Here is a 17,515-nt window from a genome sequence, read left to right as displayed (position 1 = left end):
CGTGTCACACACATGGGCTTATGGATTAGCGATGTCTGTGTGTGTCTGTCTTTGTCTGTCTGTATACACGATTTGTCAAGAAAGGCTCAATAGATTTCAACCAAATTCAGTACACAGGTTTAGATATCAAAGGGCAAGAACTGATTAGATTGTGGTGGGTGTGGCTTGCATATTAATGATGTTATCCCTGTTTTAATTTTTCTGCTACACTGTTGTCTATTGGAAGCATAATGACCATAGTGTCATATACCAAGATTAACATCACCAAATATCATAAAACTTACCATGTAAGCTATTTTCTCAATAATTAAAAAGTGTGACAAGCAACATGTCAGATGAATGCTAGTTTGCATTTTTAATGAACTTTTGTAATTAGTGAATAGTTTTTAAACTAATGCATGAGATTTGATGGAATGTTTTCTAGATATTGATCTGACAGAAATCTGACCATAGAGTGAGACATTTAGCAGTACCATGGTAATTAACAGCTAATTTGCATTTTTAATGAATTTAAGCAATTGGCACTCAGTCTGTTAATCAAGGACTCCTGCTCCAAACTCCATGACACTTGCTCGAGATATTAGTCGTGCACATATTAAGCTGTGTCAAGGGCTTCTCACAGTCCTTGATCAACAACCAGCTAATTTGCATATTAATCAAATTGAAACAATTAGCACTGTAAATCAAAGACCCCTGCTCCAAATGCTGTGAAACTTTCAGGAGATATTGTTTGCGCAAGTATTAAACTGTATCAAGAGACTTTTCACAGCTTTTAATCAAAAACCAACTAATTTGCATATTTATACAAATTTAAGCAATTTGCAATGAAAATCAAGAACAACTGCTCAAAGCTCCATGAAATTTGCTAGAGGTAAACTGTATCAAGACAGTGTATCAGTTTTTCATCAACAAATAGCATAGCTGCATGTCTATCAAATTTTTGTAATTAGTGTTATAGAAGTTGAACCACTGTACCAAAGATGATGTCCCGTGACAGAGATTTCAATCCTGCAGAAATGAGATCATATTGAGAGATATTCAGCTGTGCCATGTTAATGAGAAGCCAATTTGCATATGTAACAAATTTATACAATCAGCACTGTGAATTAAGTGGTACACAGTTCTTAACTCTGAAACTTGCTTGAGATGTTGGTTGTACATACTAGTATATATTAAACTGTTTGAGAAGACAGTTTGTTCTATCAACAAACAGCTAATTTGCATATTTAATGAACTTTTGCAATTAGTGTCACAGAAGTGAAACTACTGGTCCCAATTTGATGAAATGTGGTACAGATATTGACCTGACAGATACCTGACTGTAGAGTGGGATAATTATCTGTGCCATGTTAATTTACAGCAGATTTATTGATTATATGCAATTTATAGCACTGTCCACATTATTGTTTGTGTGCATATTAAACTGTATGAAGAGACTCTTCACAGTTTCTTACCAACAAAATGATAATTTCTATTTTGATAAACCACACACATGTGAGCATATTCAGTTCATATCTGGTTACACATTGATATCATTTACATAATTTTTAGAATCACTGCTGTACAGAGAGTTTATATGTTCATTATTGTACTGTTTGTATTCACTGTACTCAGAACACAGGCTCCTACTGTCAGACCCGTTGGTACAGGTCACCTGAGGTTGTCTTAGGACACAAGTATGGTACTCAGATTGACATGTGGAGTCTTGGTGCTGTCTTTGTGGAGTTATTCACAGGGAAATGTATCTTTCCAGCGTCATCTCAGGTATGTCTCTATAGTATTACAGTTGACATAGAGTAAATCAGTTTAGATTGAAGTATGTCTTAGTATCTCTTACCAGAAAATGATTCATAGCTTGAATCTCATGTTGAACATCAGAATATATATATCAAAGGTAGTTTTTTTTTTCACTTTCTTTTCCGTGTTTAATCAATTTCTCAACCGATTTGTCCAATGCTTCACTGTACATTTTGTATTCTGCATCTGATGGACAATTCAAATATCAGATTGGAAAGTATTCATTGAATTGTTCATGTACATGATATTTGCTTTATATTCACCAACCATATCTTTTCTATCTGATTGTTTCATAGCATGACCTGATGAAGAGGATGATCAGAGTGTTTGGTTTGCCTCCAAGAGATATGTTGGCAAATGGACAGAGTACTCACTATTTCTTTGACAAGCTGACCAATAACAAATACCAATTCAAGGATCCTGAGAGTCAAACAAAGGTCAGTGCTACATGTACAGATACTGTCTATTATAATCCCTTTTCTCAAAGTTCAAGGTGATTTTGACTGTTTGACCCATTACAAAATGATGTAAGTATAAGATAATTGCAGATTTGAAGGGAGCGATTTAGACAGTATGTCAAAAGTCTGAACTAAATTATTTGTAGAATAGATTTGATGAGCTGTTGTTATTGTGAGGGTCGAGTTTTAATCAATGAAATAATTAAAAATTCATGAATATTCAGATCATTTGCTGACATTTACGCGGTTTGTTTATCACCATTGGAAACAATCAGATTCCACAATCATAGCATGAAAAATTGGTAATCAAGCATCAAGAGTATAACTACTATTGACCCAGTACTATATAGTTAGACTCATTGAGCAGACAAATGCATTGGTTTCAGGTGATGCCAATGGAGCGCCCTCTAAAGCAGAGTATCCGATTATTGAGAAAGAATCGTGGACCAGGAGGTACCAGACCTCAATACAAGACAAGCAAGAAGGAGATGGCCAAGTTCATTGACCTCCTGCAGCAGTAAGTTTTTACTTTTATAAACCAGCTTTATTTCAATCAATATTTTGTGTGCCTGATTTTATTTCTGTCTATTATAATCCCTTTTCTCAAAGGTGACTTGTCAGTCACTTGACATCAAGGGTTTTTGTAGAACTAGAAACCCAGTGATGTAGAAATTTTCAAAGCACACACAAATATATCAATGAAAGAATGTTCTAATAATCATTGTCACTGTTCTGAATAGTGTGCTGAGTTTTATGCATATCACAATGATATAATGGACTTAGGCAGACATAGTATTAAACAAGCTTTCATTGATGATGATTTCACAATTCAACATTTTTACACATTGCTTGTACATTTTAATACGCGTTTTTAAAAAATAACAATCCAACAGGCCATCATTAACATGGTTTATAATTAAATTACAACACTAGTACAGAAATTTGCGAGAAATTTGTAAGAAATGGACACTTTCTCACTTTATTGCGAGAAGTAAGCGAGAATACATACTTTCTTGCAATCAAACTGCAAGAACTGTGCTTTCTTGCTCTGCATCTGCAAGAAATTGAATTCTCGCAATCAATCAGCCAGAACTGTTTCCTTGCTCTGCATCTGTGAGAAATTGTGAAATTTTTGTGAAATGCTTACACAGAAGAATACAATTTCTCACAGATGCAGAGCAAGAAAACTAATTTCTCGTAGATTGATTGTGAGAATTCATGTTCTCGCAGATGCTGAGCGAGAAAACACAGTTCTCGCCAGCTGATTGCGAGAAAATTAAATTCTCGCCAATTGATTGCGAGAAAGTATGTATTCTCACTTACTTCTCGCAAAAAAGCGAGAAAGTGTCCATTTCTCGCAAATTTCTCACAAATTTCTGTACTAGGTTTCTGATGAAATTTACTTGGCAAGGAGAACTGTGGGAAGTTAAATTTTTGGGTTTTTTTCTGTGTATGAATGATTATTGAATATGTTCATAGTCCATGGTCAGGTGACACTATTGAAGTTGATTTCCCAGTTATTCTGTTAGTTTTGTAATGTGGACAACACCAATAGTGACAGCTGACTATCATTGTATTAATCAAATATAATATTTTACAAATGTCCTATTCAACTGCTACAGAATGTTCCTGTTTGATCCAAGCAAGAGAATCAGGCCAAGTGAGGCACTGCGCCATCCTTTCATTGATACTAGTGTGGATATGCAAGAGTACCTTGCCTATCACAGACGAGGTGTCTGCCTTGCCAATGTTAACCCTAGTCAACAACACGGTGAGTTATGCTTTCATTTGGTTGAGACTTCTGTACACTGTTCAAGATTTCAATCATTCATGTCAAGTTGTTCCATACCTGTACAATTTTTGCCATGATTGTATCACATGTGACAAAACTGGGCATATTTGTGACTTTGAGAATATGAATATCATGTATTTTTGTGAAAAAAATGAGTTAGATAAGTGGTATGGTCATATTCAGGAAACAAACAGATTTCAAATAAGTATGTAGAACAACAATTTTTTTAAAACTAATATTCAATTAAGTACTCCCCATAGAGTAATCAGAACAAGCATTTTATTTAATGAAGTGAGGATTAGGAAAGCTCATTATTCAGTTGTCATACCTGTGACAAGGTAGTATCAATGTTTACACTTACAGTTCAAAATACACCCCATCCTGCTATCCTGTGTCTCAGAGGAGAAGCCCCTGAGTCTACCACTACAACTCAAAGTAATGCCATGGGTAAGTTGTTTTGTGTAATCATTGTCATGTCCTCCAGTTTGGGACAGAATTCTTAATTTATAAATCACTATGTTTTTTAAAACTTTTACTCGGTGTGAAATGAATACCACTTGGTACTATCGTATACTGAAGTGTGATGTTTGAAGTCTGAATTTCCATCTTAGCCTGACTTCATTAGTAAAGAATTACAATATTGACACCCATCTTCACTTCCAGGGACTCTAAACAAGCCCAGCATTACTAGCCAACCATCTGCTGACAAGAAAACAGATGTCAAAAGTACTGCTGTTCCATCTGGGCAAGCATGCAGTGCAGCGAGTGCTGGCATTAATTCAACTACAGCTCAGAGTGTTGAAGGTAAATATCTGTTGTCCAGCATATCAACATTTGCTCCATGCTTTTATGACTTGTATTTATATATAAATATAACGATGGTTGTGCTTGCCAGGTCAAGTTGAATTGTATTTCATTTAAATCTGATTCAATACAATTGTTTATTGGGTTTTCCTTGTACTATGCTTACTTCATTTTGAGTTTGACCAAAGAAATATTTTCACATTATAGGAAAAGCTGCTGGTGAAACACTCAAGCCTAAGAAGAAGAAACGAGAGGAAAAAGTTGAACTTCCTTGGGTTGCAATTCTTGGTGATCAAGATGCCTTCTTTAAAAGAGATGCTCAAGGTATACACATTTTGATCTCTTGATCTTTTGATTTGATTAAAACATGCATTTTAATAAACTTTTCTTGAATAGTTTACTTCAACTTTGTGTTTCATTTATTACTACAAGATATCATTTCTAGGTAGCAAAGTTATGTTTTGAACAACTCAAGTAATGTGCACATGGACAGCTGGATCAGTGGTAAAAAATGAAATGGTCTTTCTTGTGTATTATTTATAACACAAATGCATCATAAATATTGGTTAATTTTGGCCATGAAAATAGCAATCTCTATCAGTCTATGATAAAAATGAATGGTTTTAGGAGAAAGACCTATAAATAATGCACAACCCAGCAACATAGGCTTTCAGTATCATCGGAGTACATGTTTCTAGTCTATGATTATTTAATATCAAGTAAATTTTCTATCTCATTGAAATGTAGAACTTTGCAAAAATTCTTCACTCTGATATTACAATCCATGCCTCAGTTCTCAGAAAAATCTCACATACTTTCAAACTTAAAAAGTCATGGAAAAAACCAACTATTCAAAAGACTAAAAGCACTCCATACACTTGTGGTTTAACTCCCTCTGAAATCTGTCATGTTATAGGTGCAGCAGTAATTGCACAAGGGACAGTGACTGTGGACAAGAAGAGACCAGACACTCCCATTGTGAAGATAGGCAACTTGAAGAAAAAGAAGACAACCAAATACGGACGTCGTGTACACTTTTCTTCTGTAAATCAAGGTAAAGCACAATTTTTTGAACTGCTCTTGTTATTATAATATTATGTACATTCATGGTTCCAAACCAGACACTAACATTTCAAATAATATGACAATCTCTGTCTGGAGATTTGCCATCAATTTTGTTGACTAGCAATGGTAACCTATCTATTTCATTTCTTGTGCACTGTTTTGTTATAGTGTTATTATTGTTTAATTTAGGCTGATGTCCATATTTAGCGGGTTTCCTTTCTAGCATTGTAAATAATTCTATTTTTATTCCTGCCCAGATGAGCTGAATGTACAAAATGTTATTTTATTTCAGTTGTCAAAATACATTCATCTGGTACTCCACAAGTGAAGTTTGCTTCAGGTAACAGTGTAACAGGCACTGACAAAGAATCCCTACAAAGCCAAGAAAGTGTTTCTCCAGGTAAGTCATTGAAATCTTCTACTCACTGTTCACACCATAACATAAATGATACACCATCATTGTCAAACTTAGCAATAACATTAAAATATGAAAAACAATTGCAGTCAAACTCTGATTTTAATGTGCAGAATTCATTCTGAATCATTGTTTTGAATTCTAGCCTCAAGTACAAGTGCATCAGGAAGTGTAAAGTCATCCACTTCATTGTCAAGTACCTCACCTTGGCCTCGCTCCATACTGAAAGTTTCCAAAGTGAAGACCAATTTGGAGAAACCAAAGCAAAATGACTTTGCTGATAACACTCATGGTAGGTAACTGTATAGTTGTGTATTTAAGGGCAGTGAAGGATTCCAAAGTTCTATGTTGGGGACAAAGTATTGCAATCTGTTTTGTGTATATAAAAGAGTGATACAGGATTTTATTCAAAAATGCAGATTTGTCATTCACCATGTTTTCACCAATGTCTTTCTTTGCTAAAGTGTTATTCATTAATTTGTCTGAGATTATCAATATTTATTTATTTATTTTAATTTTCTCTCTTTTTCCTATGATCAAAGATCATGATACTCAAAAGAGGATTGCTGTGCAGCTGACTGTCACACCAAATGGTGACTCTGACCCAGCCATGCAGACTGTCACACCAAATAGTGTCTCTGACCCAGCCATGCAGACTGTCACACCAAATTGTGCCTCTGACCCAACCATGCAGACTGTCACACCAAATTGTGTCTCTGACCCAGCCATGCAGACTGTCACACCAAATGTCTCTGACCCAGCCATGCAGACTGTCACACCAAATTGTGTCTCTGACCCAGCCATGCAGACTGTCACACCAAATGTCTCTGACCCAGCCATGCAGACTGTCACACCAAATTGTGTCTCTGACCTAGCCATGCAGACTGTCACACCAAATTGTGTCTCTGACCCAACCATGCAGACTGTCACGCAAAACAGTGTCTCTGACCCAACCATGCAGACTGTCCATGAACAGACAACTGCCAAGAAATTAGTGATGGCTGGCAAAGGTATATGAATTTATACATGTTTATGAAATTACATTGATTAAAATATAATTTCTGTATACTTTTTTCATAAATGCCAGGAACGGAGAGAAAATTTCATACAGCTATCAAATGTGGAAAGAATTTAATTTCTTTGTTCAAAATATATATAGTGAAATCAACGTATCGGAGATACTGCATATAGTTAGATTCTCATCATGCTTTTCTAATCATTCATGTATCCATAGCAAATATACTCTGTCAAAGTCAAGGCCATAACACCACTCACCAATTTTGATTGGCTTGATGTTTTCTTTATCTTTATATAATAAATATTTCTGATTTGTTTGTAGGTAAACGTGAGAAGTCTCTCACTAAGGAGAAACCAGTTTCTCACTTAACCTGTTTTTCTGATAAGACACTGGCAAGCACCAGTGTGAAGAAAACAGGAAGAAAGTCTTGTGTCAGCTTTGATGAAAATGTTGAAGGTAAGAATATCTTGTTCACGGGTGAATAATTCTGTCACACATTCATACATCTACTTTTGCATGTTCTTTGCTTTACAACATGAAATTTGACATAGAATGAGCTCATAGTGTGCTAGAGCTGTCACAAGGACTAAAAATATGGTTTTACTTAATCTTGCATTGTATATGCTATTAGTGCAAGATGCGAGTTATAATGATATTCAGATTACCTTAATGAGCATTGTTTCGGTATTAATATTCTATGCTAATGACCCTTAATCAATGTGGAATATTCATGTACCTCGGATCTTGCATTGTACTAAATGTTTGTAGGTAGATGTAGGTTGAGATCACACTCAGAGCATACTTGCAAATCTCTGTTAACCAGCACTATGGAATGTTTTGACTTTGTAGGATATTGCTTGTTCTTGTGTTTGGACAGTGAACAAAATGATTTCAAAACTTTTGCAAAATGATTATCAGTTCACATATACTGGTGCAGGTTCAATCACATATTTTAATCATAAAGTTTGAGTAAACATCAATGGAGTGAAGCAACACAAAGACAAGTAATTATGAATTGTTGTTGTTGTTGTTGTAGTGGAACATTTTATTCACACAATTTTGATCTTTCAGAAATGCAAGGCCAAGGTAACAAAGCTCATGGAGATTCAGAGCCATCAGAACCAAAGGTTGCTATTCCAGATGGTTCTCTGTCTCCTGTCTTGATATACAGCCTTGAAAGTTATCAGAAAGTTGAAAAGAGATTTCTGTCTGGAGACATCTTCAAGGGTGATGAAGGTAATGTGTTGTTTGCTTTAATTTAGTATAACTTTGTATTGGAGTGACTTTGATACACATGCAGAGAAACTTGTTCACTAAATGGAAAGCTTGTCATAACACTTTCAGTTCTTTATTGCTCCAATATTATTGCTCATCTGTGTGTATAACATCTACTAATTTTTTTCTATTTTGAACTAGCAATTAGTCAATTCAACAGTGTTTTCAACTGACAAGTACATTGATGTACATGTATGATGGCGTTCATTACCTTGGATATATTAGTTTCTCAAAAATGGAAATCAAACCAAACCAATTATCCTTTTCCTTGCTATACCATCAGCATCATCCCTATGAACTGGTTATTCAATTACTTATTACTGAATGTGTATCAATTTCAGAAAACTCAACCAAAGAAAGTGATATGCTGAAGTATGCTGGCATTGTCACTGATGTAACTGTACCTATGCCAGTGAACCCAAGCCACATTGATGACCTGCCTGAATATGACACCCTGGTAAAGGATTCAACTGTATCCGTACAAATCCAGAGTAATGACAACATTGAAGCAAGCACCAAGTTTGCTACTGACATCAAAGGTAAGCGCCCTCTTTGTCAGTAAATTGGATCATTCTATTCCAGTGTATTCAACATGTGCTCTGTCTTGAAGTACATTCAAAGTACATCATGCTCAATAAGTGACAAACTTCCCTATATGGTAGCACAGATCAAACTATTATTCACCTTTTTTTGTCAGAGAAAGAAAACAAAGACATTGACTTATCTGAATGTGACAATGACAAGAAAGTCTCTGTGGAGAGACAGGAAACTGATGATAAAGATAAGAAGGAAAGCAGTGAGTTGTCCAATGATATCAAAGGTAATTATTTCATTGTTTCTTGTCACCATGTCAGTGTATTAAGTAATGCAGGGGTTATTGGGGTATATGTTTCTAGGTGAGCTAATTTTGAACTTTTTGAAACAAAAGGGTTATAATTCTTGTGTTTACTGTGATTTTAATTAGAATAGATTTTATCTTCCTCAGTTTATTTTGGTACAAGTGCATGTCTCCTGTAACTGTCACTATTATCATGTTTATAAAACACTATAAGACTGCTATATGGAATCCTATTCCTGTATATCTCCATCCACCAACCTGTGAAGCTTTGCTTTCTCAGTTTATTTGAACTGCATTGACCATTTTTAGTCACAAAAATGTAATTTTGACTCTTCAAAAATATCTCTCATAGTTACTCACCACTCATAGAATCATATCTTGTAAAGTGGTTGTCAGTGATAGTTATTCTGTGAAGGAACTGACAAGCTGAAACCATTGATATGCATGTTTCATCTTCATAGAATTGTTGGATGCCAGCAGAGATTCAGACTTGGACAGTGCCAGTGACAGAAGATGTTCATCATCAGTGTTGCTGGGTATGCCATCTGCTGGTAATGAACTCAGCTCTGCCACACTTGTCAAAGAAATCTCCAAATCTGGACTTGACAATAATGGTAATTATTCTATAATCAACTAAATTTTACAGATGATATGTTGGTTACAAAATCAGTTTATTACATGTCAAAGCCTAGATATTCTTTTTACCTGAAAAAGGAAATTCATCTGAATGAAAACACTGTGTGGAGTGCAGGTACAGCCAGTCAAAGCTGATACTGTGCTCTGTAATTTTGTATGCATGTAAACAGAGTCATACAACACTGGTTTTTACAACTTTTTACTATTTCATTTTATTATTACCCATTGTGGCTGGTTGCGTTCAAAACATCAAGATCAAAATATCAGTTTCCAAGATAAAGATGCATTTACCATTGAGACTGTGATTCCATGTTTACTTTTGCAAAACATGGATTTATCTAGTGGAAAGTGCAGTCACACAACTGAACATATGTGAACAGTACAGTCATACAATTAAAACCATGGGCGTTCAGAGTAGCTTTGGTGCATTGTGCAAACATGATGATTATCATCTTTCTAAATCTTATGACAATCCATTAACAGAATTTATATTTTAGGGAGATATTTGTTTCACAAATACTTACATTTATGTAATTCATTTGACAGGGTCTGTCAAGCTCAGTGACCAGTCTATTGATGGGAAAAGTGACACAAGTATTGATGTACCAAAACCATCATATATGCCAGTCTTTGATGCAAATCAAAAAAACAGCCTGTATATGCCTGACACCTTGTTACCCACACCTACCAGTATATCCAAACCAAGATCTATACATGGACTTGGTGAACTTGGTAAGTATCTATCAATGACTTTAAAGGGACATTATCGCTATCTTTTGACCCTTTTTTCACCAATATTATTGCAAACGAGCAGTTGCTGATGTTGTTTGACTTATTGAAAGATGTCAAAGGAAAACCTTGGGTCAGGTGTTTTAGGTGGGCTACCTAAAACCCCTAACCCAAGGTTTTTCTATACAGTGTAGGCAAGATAGGATGGAAGTTGTCTATGGTCGACCATTTTTAGACATCTTTCAATAAGTCAAACAACATCAGCAACTGCTCTTTGCAACAATATTGGCGAAAAAATGGTCAAAAGATAGCGATAATGTCCCTTTAATGCAAATTTGACTTCAAATATTTGCATATAATTGTTGAGCATCAAGTACTACAATTCACATCCTGTACCATTTCTATGGTGTGATTACTAATACTGGTCTTGTTTTCTCAACATTCTTGCCATTCAATTCATCAGAACTTTAATGTGTTGTCAGCCTAATTGTGCAAATGTAGATGACTAGTTGAGTAAATATTAATTGTTAATGTTTGTACCAAGCATGCCATGATTTTTGGAAGCTAAATCAATCTCTTTCTTGTGCTCTAACTTTTTCTCATGACAGGATCAAAGAAATCTGTTTCTGCTCTGGGCAGTATGAGTAGAGTAACCAGGGATGTGTCTCTGCCATCACATTTGATGAGGACACCGTCAACAAGTCCTAGTGCTGAGAAATATTCCTTGAACTATTACAAAAGCAACCTGTCTAAAGGTCTGTATTGTTGTATTTTAACTTTATTGTACACTCAATATAATTTGATTACTGTTACCTGTCATTAGGGCTTATGTTGAATGGTTGTCACATTGCACAAAAAATGATGTGCTGTTCCTTTTACAATGTGTTACAAAGCTGCACAAGATGGTGTAACTGTTACAAATCTTTAATATTCATTAATCATTATCACTTTCAATCATCAAGAAATACTGAGAAAGGGTAAGTTATATACTTTGCTTGAGAAAAATTTCAGTGCTCTTACAGTGTTGTATAGGAGGTGACTTGTGCACCAGGCTAGTGCTTACAAAGTTTTACAAGTATTTCAGTTTGTTTTTACTGTAAATACCATAAACTTTGTGATGATTTATAAATATTGGCTGTTCTTTCTGTGATAGGATCAATAAATGGAACAGCTTGCTCAAGTAGTGGAAGTCCTGAGATGATACCACCATATGTTCCACACTTCACAGGTTTCTCTGGCTGTTCTGTTCAACCTGACACACCAACACTTCCAGGTAAATACATGTATGGGTCTCTGCTAAATTTGAACTTTAAAATACTTTTGCAATTGAATATGTATTGGCTATTGTTGTTGATATTACTGTCATTTCAAAACTAAGATTTTCTACATGAAATGTTTCATTATAAGTCATGTTCATTGAAGTTTTACTGATTGTATATTTGTGAAAGTGAAGATTCTTCCTAGCAGTCAGTGTGTGTGTGTGACATCAATATTGAATGACCAAAAATCCTCAGTACCGGGTATACTGTGATTTGCAGCCATTTGAAACAACATGAGTGTGAACTTGCAATATGCTTGCACTATGTTTGCATTTTTTACAAGAAATTTTGACACAAAACAGTAGTATTGATAAGATTGATGTGTTTTTCAGCCCAAGGTGACATACACTTTGAGGCAAAAAATATACAAAAGGAAATTGAATGATTTACAATTCGTATTTCTTCTCATGTAATAGGTCTATGGACTGAAAGTGAGAATTCAAGTTCCAGTGGTTTAGAAATGTTACCAACATATATTCCATACTACACTAAGAAACCAAGCTGTATCCCCATTCATACCAATTTATCCTCATCTGATCATGGCAAAAGTGGTAAATATAATTTTTTGTGTGTGTACTATCTTCCAAATGTCATATGTGACTAGTGGTCGGTTAAGAGGAAATTTGACAAGCAAAATTTGTGACCTGCAGGTCTAATTTATCTTGTATCAATTATGAATACTTTCACCTGTGGACAAAGATTGGATTTGTTAGTTACATTTCAATAACTGCTTGCAATGCTTGTTCACTGCTCAGTAAATTAAATTACTCCTGGCTCAAGTAAAATAATTTAGCTTATTCATGCATTGTTTTGATGTTGTGAAAAACAACCTTGAATGAAGACAGCATGATTCTATTTAAAACCTGATATTATCCACATGGCAACAAAAAATGTCCTTTGTGATGTTAGTTACAGATAAAAATGAACAAGACAAGAAAAACCAAGATACACAACCACTCAATACCAACAAGCTAGAGTATTACATATCCCATCAGTCCAGTCAGAGCAGGGATGTTGATACCAAGAAACAAGACAATTCATCAATTGATTCCACAGGTTATTATGATACCTTCATTAAGTTACATTATATTGTGAATGGGGTCTTAATGTTGTAACTTAACACCATTTCTCTATGACATAGGTTCAGGCAGATTTCGTTACCATAGATACTCAGTGTTAGTAGCACATTAAATCTTCAACAACCTTGAATGCTAGAAATTTCTTGTGCCATAATGAATTATCATATACCATGATTATTGTTGTCATTGTGGCGTTTACCATGTTCATGCTCAAACTTTAACTTGATAGAACATTCCATCCATATAAAGTGTGTGCTAGAAATTGCAGTTGTAGACATATCACACTTGCAGACTTAGTAATTGTACATTTCTTATTATTAAAGGATCAGTTGTTGTCACAGATGTAAACAACTCCAAGAGTTCATCAGTTGTTGTCACAGATGTAAACAACTCCAAGAATTCATCTGAAAGATTCAGCATTCCATTTGTACCAAGATACCAGTCACTGTTTACTGAGAAGCCCAGTGACTCTACATGTGAGAAGAAAACATCTGGTTTTGGAGATCATGACACTGGTATGCATTCTATCATCTGTTTTCCCACACATTGATGATCTAATTAAACTCAGTTTGTTTTAGAGGCTAGCATTGGATGAGAATTCAGATTGCAGTATGCAGTATTTGTACTGAAACTATTGTTCATGGTTTGCTGTTATACAATAAATTTTATGTTTTATGTGTCTTCTGTGCTACCTTCAAATGAATTGAAAAGATTTCTATGGATGTACTCAGTGAATGCAGCTGTAAAATTGCCAAGAGTTCTAAGACTTAAGATGAGTGACAAAGAACTGACTTATTTTATCCATTTACAGGACTCTTGTCATCACCACTTATTAGTGTAATTACTGTTTTTAACTTTCTATTGTGGAATATTTGATTTAGTTGAATTTTACTTCATATGAATATCTGAATTGATGAACCGATTTGAGACACACAAAATAAGCCAAAATTTTATTCCTTATCACTGTAGGTTTGTCAGATGGTATGAAGACAGTAGACTTGGAGAGTGATGTTGAAAAGCCCACAGCCACTCCATGTCCATCTGATTTTTGGAAACAAATTCAGAAAGGACTGCAGAGGTTACATAACTTATTAGAATCATGTGGTAAGTATCCCTTTTTATTTTTTGTACACATCATATTTCAATGCCAATTTCCATCAACATAAATTTGGAACATGAAAATTGAGAAGAGAAGGACTATTTCTAGGAATCTGATGTGTTCAAGGCAGTGTTATCTAGAATATGACAATTTTGTTTACTGCAGAGGCTAACTTTTTATCAGATTCTTTCATTTCTGTCATTGTAGTTATCAGTCATTGATCAGTATGTGTGTATATATACCCTGCCTGGATTACCACACATGGATTATGAGTACTTTATAGCTTATTGCATTAGAGAATATCTGTACCAGATGTGTTCAGTTGACTGGAGACAACCACAATGGCTATCATGTCCAATTATTTATTGTATTCATCTCTGTATGTGTGGATAGTGTTCTATGAGAAAATACACTTGATACTTTCAGAAAAGCAAATTGGAGATGACGTATTCAACGCTGACAACTTTGGAAATGATAAACCCAAACATGACAACTCTGAACTTGATGTAACTGCCTCTTTGTCAAGACTGAGAAGTAATACTGAAACCTTGACAGAAAGTCTGTCTTCAAATTCATCTAATTCTTACAAAGGTAAATTTGCATGTCAGCTATGCCTTGCAACACTCTGTGTGTGTGTGTGTGTGTGTGTGTGTGTGTGTGTGTGTGTGTGTGTGACGTATACATATATATATATATACATATATATATATATATATATATATATATATATATATATATATATATATATATATATATATATATATATATATATATATATATATATATATATATATACACCTGTTGAATCCAGTATTGGATCAATCCTTAGGCTGAAAGGTTAGGTGATGAGTTAATTCAGCCATCTTACTCACTATCCACACATAACAGAATGAAGAGTTGCCCCATCTAAGAAACAGGATCGCCCACATTGAGCTGTCTGATCCATTAGCTCAGTTGGTAGAGCAACCGAAATGTGTATTCGGAGGTTGTGGGTTCGAGTACCGCATGGGTCACTTTCATTCGTCATGTATTTTATATAATATATATATATATATTTATATATATATATATATATATATATATATATATATATATATATATATATATATATAGTTATATATATAGTTATATATAGTTATATATATAGTTTTCTTGTTTTGGTCTTTCATGTACTTTTCCTCAAATTTACTTGATTCTTAATTTTCTCCTGAAATTACTATGATCATAAAAATCATTTGGTTTACTGGTATTGTTTTACATTTACAGAAAACTTACTTGATAGTATCATCCGTCCAGTCAAAAGACCTGGAAATGAATTATTGCCACCTGTGTCCTCTATTGGTGAGAGAACTCATGGCAGCACTCCCCAGACTGGTCATCATGTGTCCTCTATTGGTGAGAGAACTTATGAGCACACTCCCAGACTGTATCATGTGTCCTCTATTGGTGAGAGAACTCATGGCAGCACCCCCAGACTAGCATCGTGTGTCCTCTATTGGTGAGAGAACTTATGGCACTCCCCAGACTGGTCATCATGTGTCCTCTATTGGTGAGAGAACTCATAGCAGCACTCCCCAGACTGGTCATCGTGTGTCCTCTATTGGTGAGAGAACTTATGGCAGCACTCCCCAGACTAGTCATCATGTGTCCTCTATTGGTGAGAGAACTTATGGCAGCACTCCCCAGACTGGTCATCGTGTGTCCTCTATTGGTGAGAGAACTTATGGCAGCACTCCCCAGACTGGTCATCGTGTGTCCTCTATTGGTGAGAGAACTTATGGCACTCCCCAGACTGGTCATCGTGTGTCCTCTATTGGTGAGAGAACTTATGGCACTCCCCAGACTAGTCATCGTGTGTCCTCTATTGGTGAGAGAACTTATGGCAGCACTCCCCAGACTAGTCATCGTGTGTCCTCTATTGGTGAGAGAACTTATGGCAGCACTCCCCAGACTGGTCATCGTGTGTCCTCTATTGGTGAGAGAACTTATGGCAGCACTCCCCAGACTGGTCATCATGTGTCCTCTATTGGTGAGAGAACTTATTGCAGCACTCCCCAGACTGGTCATCGTGTGTCCTCTATTGGTGAGAGAACTTATAGCAGCACTCCCCAGACTGGTCATCGTGCTATTGGTGAGAGAACTCATGGCAGCACTCCCCAGACTGGTCATCGTGTGTCCTCTATTGGTGAGAGAACTTATGGCAGCACTCCCCAGACTGGTCATCATGTGTCCTCTATTGGTGAGAGAACTCATGGCAGCACTCCCCAGACTGGTCATCGTGTGTCCTCTATTGGTGAGAGAACTTATGGCAGCACTCCCCAGACTGGTCATCGTGTGTCCTCTATTGGTGAGAGAACTTATGGCAGCACTCTCCAGACTGTTCATCGTGTGTCCTCTATTGGTGAGAGAACTTATGGCAGCATCCCCAGACTAGTCATCGTGTGTCCTCTATTGGTGAGAGAACTTATGGCAGCACTCCCCAGACTGGTCATCGTGTGTCCTCTATTGGTGAGAGAACTCATGGCAGCACTCCCCAGACTGGTCATCATGTGTCCTCTATTGGTGAGAGAACTTATGGCAGCACTCCCCAGACTAGTCATCGTGTGTCCTCTATTGGTGAGAGAACTTATGGCAGCACTCCCCAGACTGGTCATCGTGTGTCCTCTATTGGTGAGAGAACTTATGGCACTCCCCAGACTGGTCATCGTGTGTCCTCTATTGGTGAGAGAACTCATGGCAGCACTCCCCAGACTGGTCATCATGTGTCCTCTATTGGTGAGAGAACTTATGGCAGCACTCCCCAGACTAGTCATCGTGTGTCCTCTATTGGTGAGAGAACTTATGGCAGCACTCCCCAGACTGGTCATCGTGTGTCCTCTATTGGTGAGAGAACTTATGGCAGCACTCCCCAGACTGGTCATCGTGTGTCCTCTATTGGTGAGAGAACTCATGGCAGCACTCCCCAGACTGGTCATCGTGTGTCCTCTATTGGTGAGAGAACTTATGGCAGCACTCCCCAGACTGGTCATCATGTGTCCTCTATTGGTGAGAGAACTCATGGCAGCACTCCCCAGACTGGTCATCGTGTGTCCTCTATTGGTGAGAGAACTTATGGCAGCACTCCCCAGACTGGTCATCGTGTGTCCTCTATTGGTGAGAGAACTTATAGCAGCACTCTCCAGACTGTTCAT

At 36.3% G+C, this 17,515-nt stretch overlaps 1 protein-coding gene across 1 annotated transcript in view; it reads left to right on the top strand.

The window, feature by feature from the left end:
* The window catches only part of LOC139130569 (uncharacterized), a 31,822-nt gene that overhangs the window by 13,460 nt on the left and 847 nt on the right, over window positions 1–17,515 (top strand). Inside the window, exons 9-30 of the mRNA XM_070696316.1 lie at window positions 4,411–4,494; window positions 4,711–4,851; window positions 5,059–5,175; window positions 5,768–5,905; window positions 6,209–6,316; window positions 6,477–6,623; window positions 6,874–7,341; window positions 7,671–7,805; window positions 8,421–8,585; window positions 8,966–9,163; window positions 9,322–9,444; window positions 9,924–10,076; window positions 10,645–10,830; window positions 11,436–11,582; window positions 11,981–12,100; window positions 12,563–12,697; window positions 13,056–13,202; window positions 13,549–13,740; window positions 14,195–14,329; window positions 14,751–14,915; window positions 15,591–15,757; window positions 15,849–17,477. Coding sequence (XP_070552417.1) covers window positions 4,411–4,494; window positions 4,711–4,851; window positions 5,059–5,175; window positions 5,768–5,905; window positions 6,209–6,316; window positions 6,477–6,623; window positions 6,874–7,341; window positions 7,671–7,805; window positions 8,421–8,585; window positions 8,966–9,163; window positions 9,322–9,444; window positions 9,924–10,076; window positions 10,645–10,830; window positions 11,436–11,582; window positions 11,981–12,100; window positions 12,563–12,697; window positions 13,056–13,202; window positions 13,549–13,740; window positions 14,195–14,329; window positions 14,751–14,915; window positions 15,591–15,757; window positions 15,849–17,477 — 5,000 coding nt within the window. The remainder of the gene's footprint in view (window positions 1–4,410; window positions 4,495–4,710; window positions 4,852–5,058; window positions 5,176–5,767; window positions 5,906–6,208; window positions 6,317–6,476; window positions 6,624–6,873; window positions 7,342–7,670; window positions 7,806–8,420; window positions 8,586–8,965; window positions 9,164–9,321; window positions 9,445–9,923; window positions 10,077–10,644; window positions 10,831–11,435; window positions 11,583–11,980; window positions 12,101–12,562; window positions 12,698–13,055; window positions 13,203–13,548; window positions 13,741–14,194; window positions 14,330–14,750; window positions 14,916–15,590; window positions 15,758–15,848; window positions 17,478–17,515) is intronic.

The sequence above is a fragment of the Ptychodera flava genome, chromosome 4 (assembly GCF_041260155.1).
Source record: "Ptychodera flava strain L36383 chromosome 4, AS_Pfla_20210202, whole genome shotgun sequence".
In the NCBI taxonomy this organism is placed as follows: domain Eukaryota; kingdom Metazoa; phylum Hemichordata; class Enteropneusta; family Ptychoderidae; genus Ptychodera; species Ptychodera flava.
This window is presented reverse-complemented; position numbering and strand designations above follow the sequence as displayed.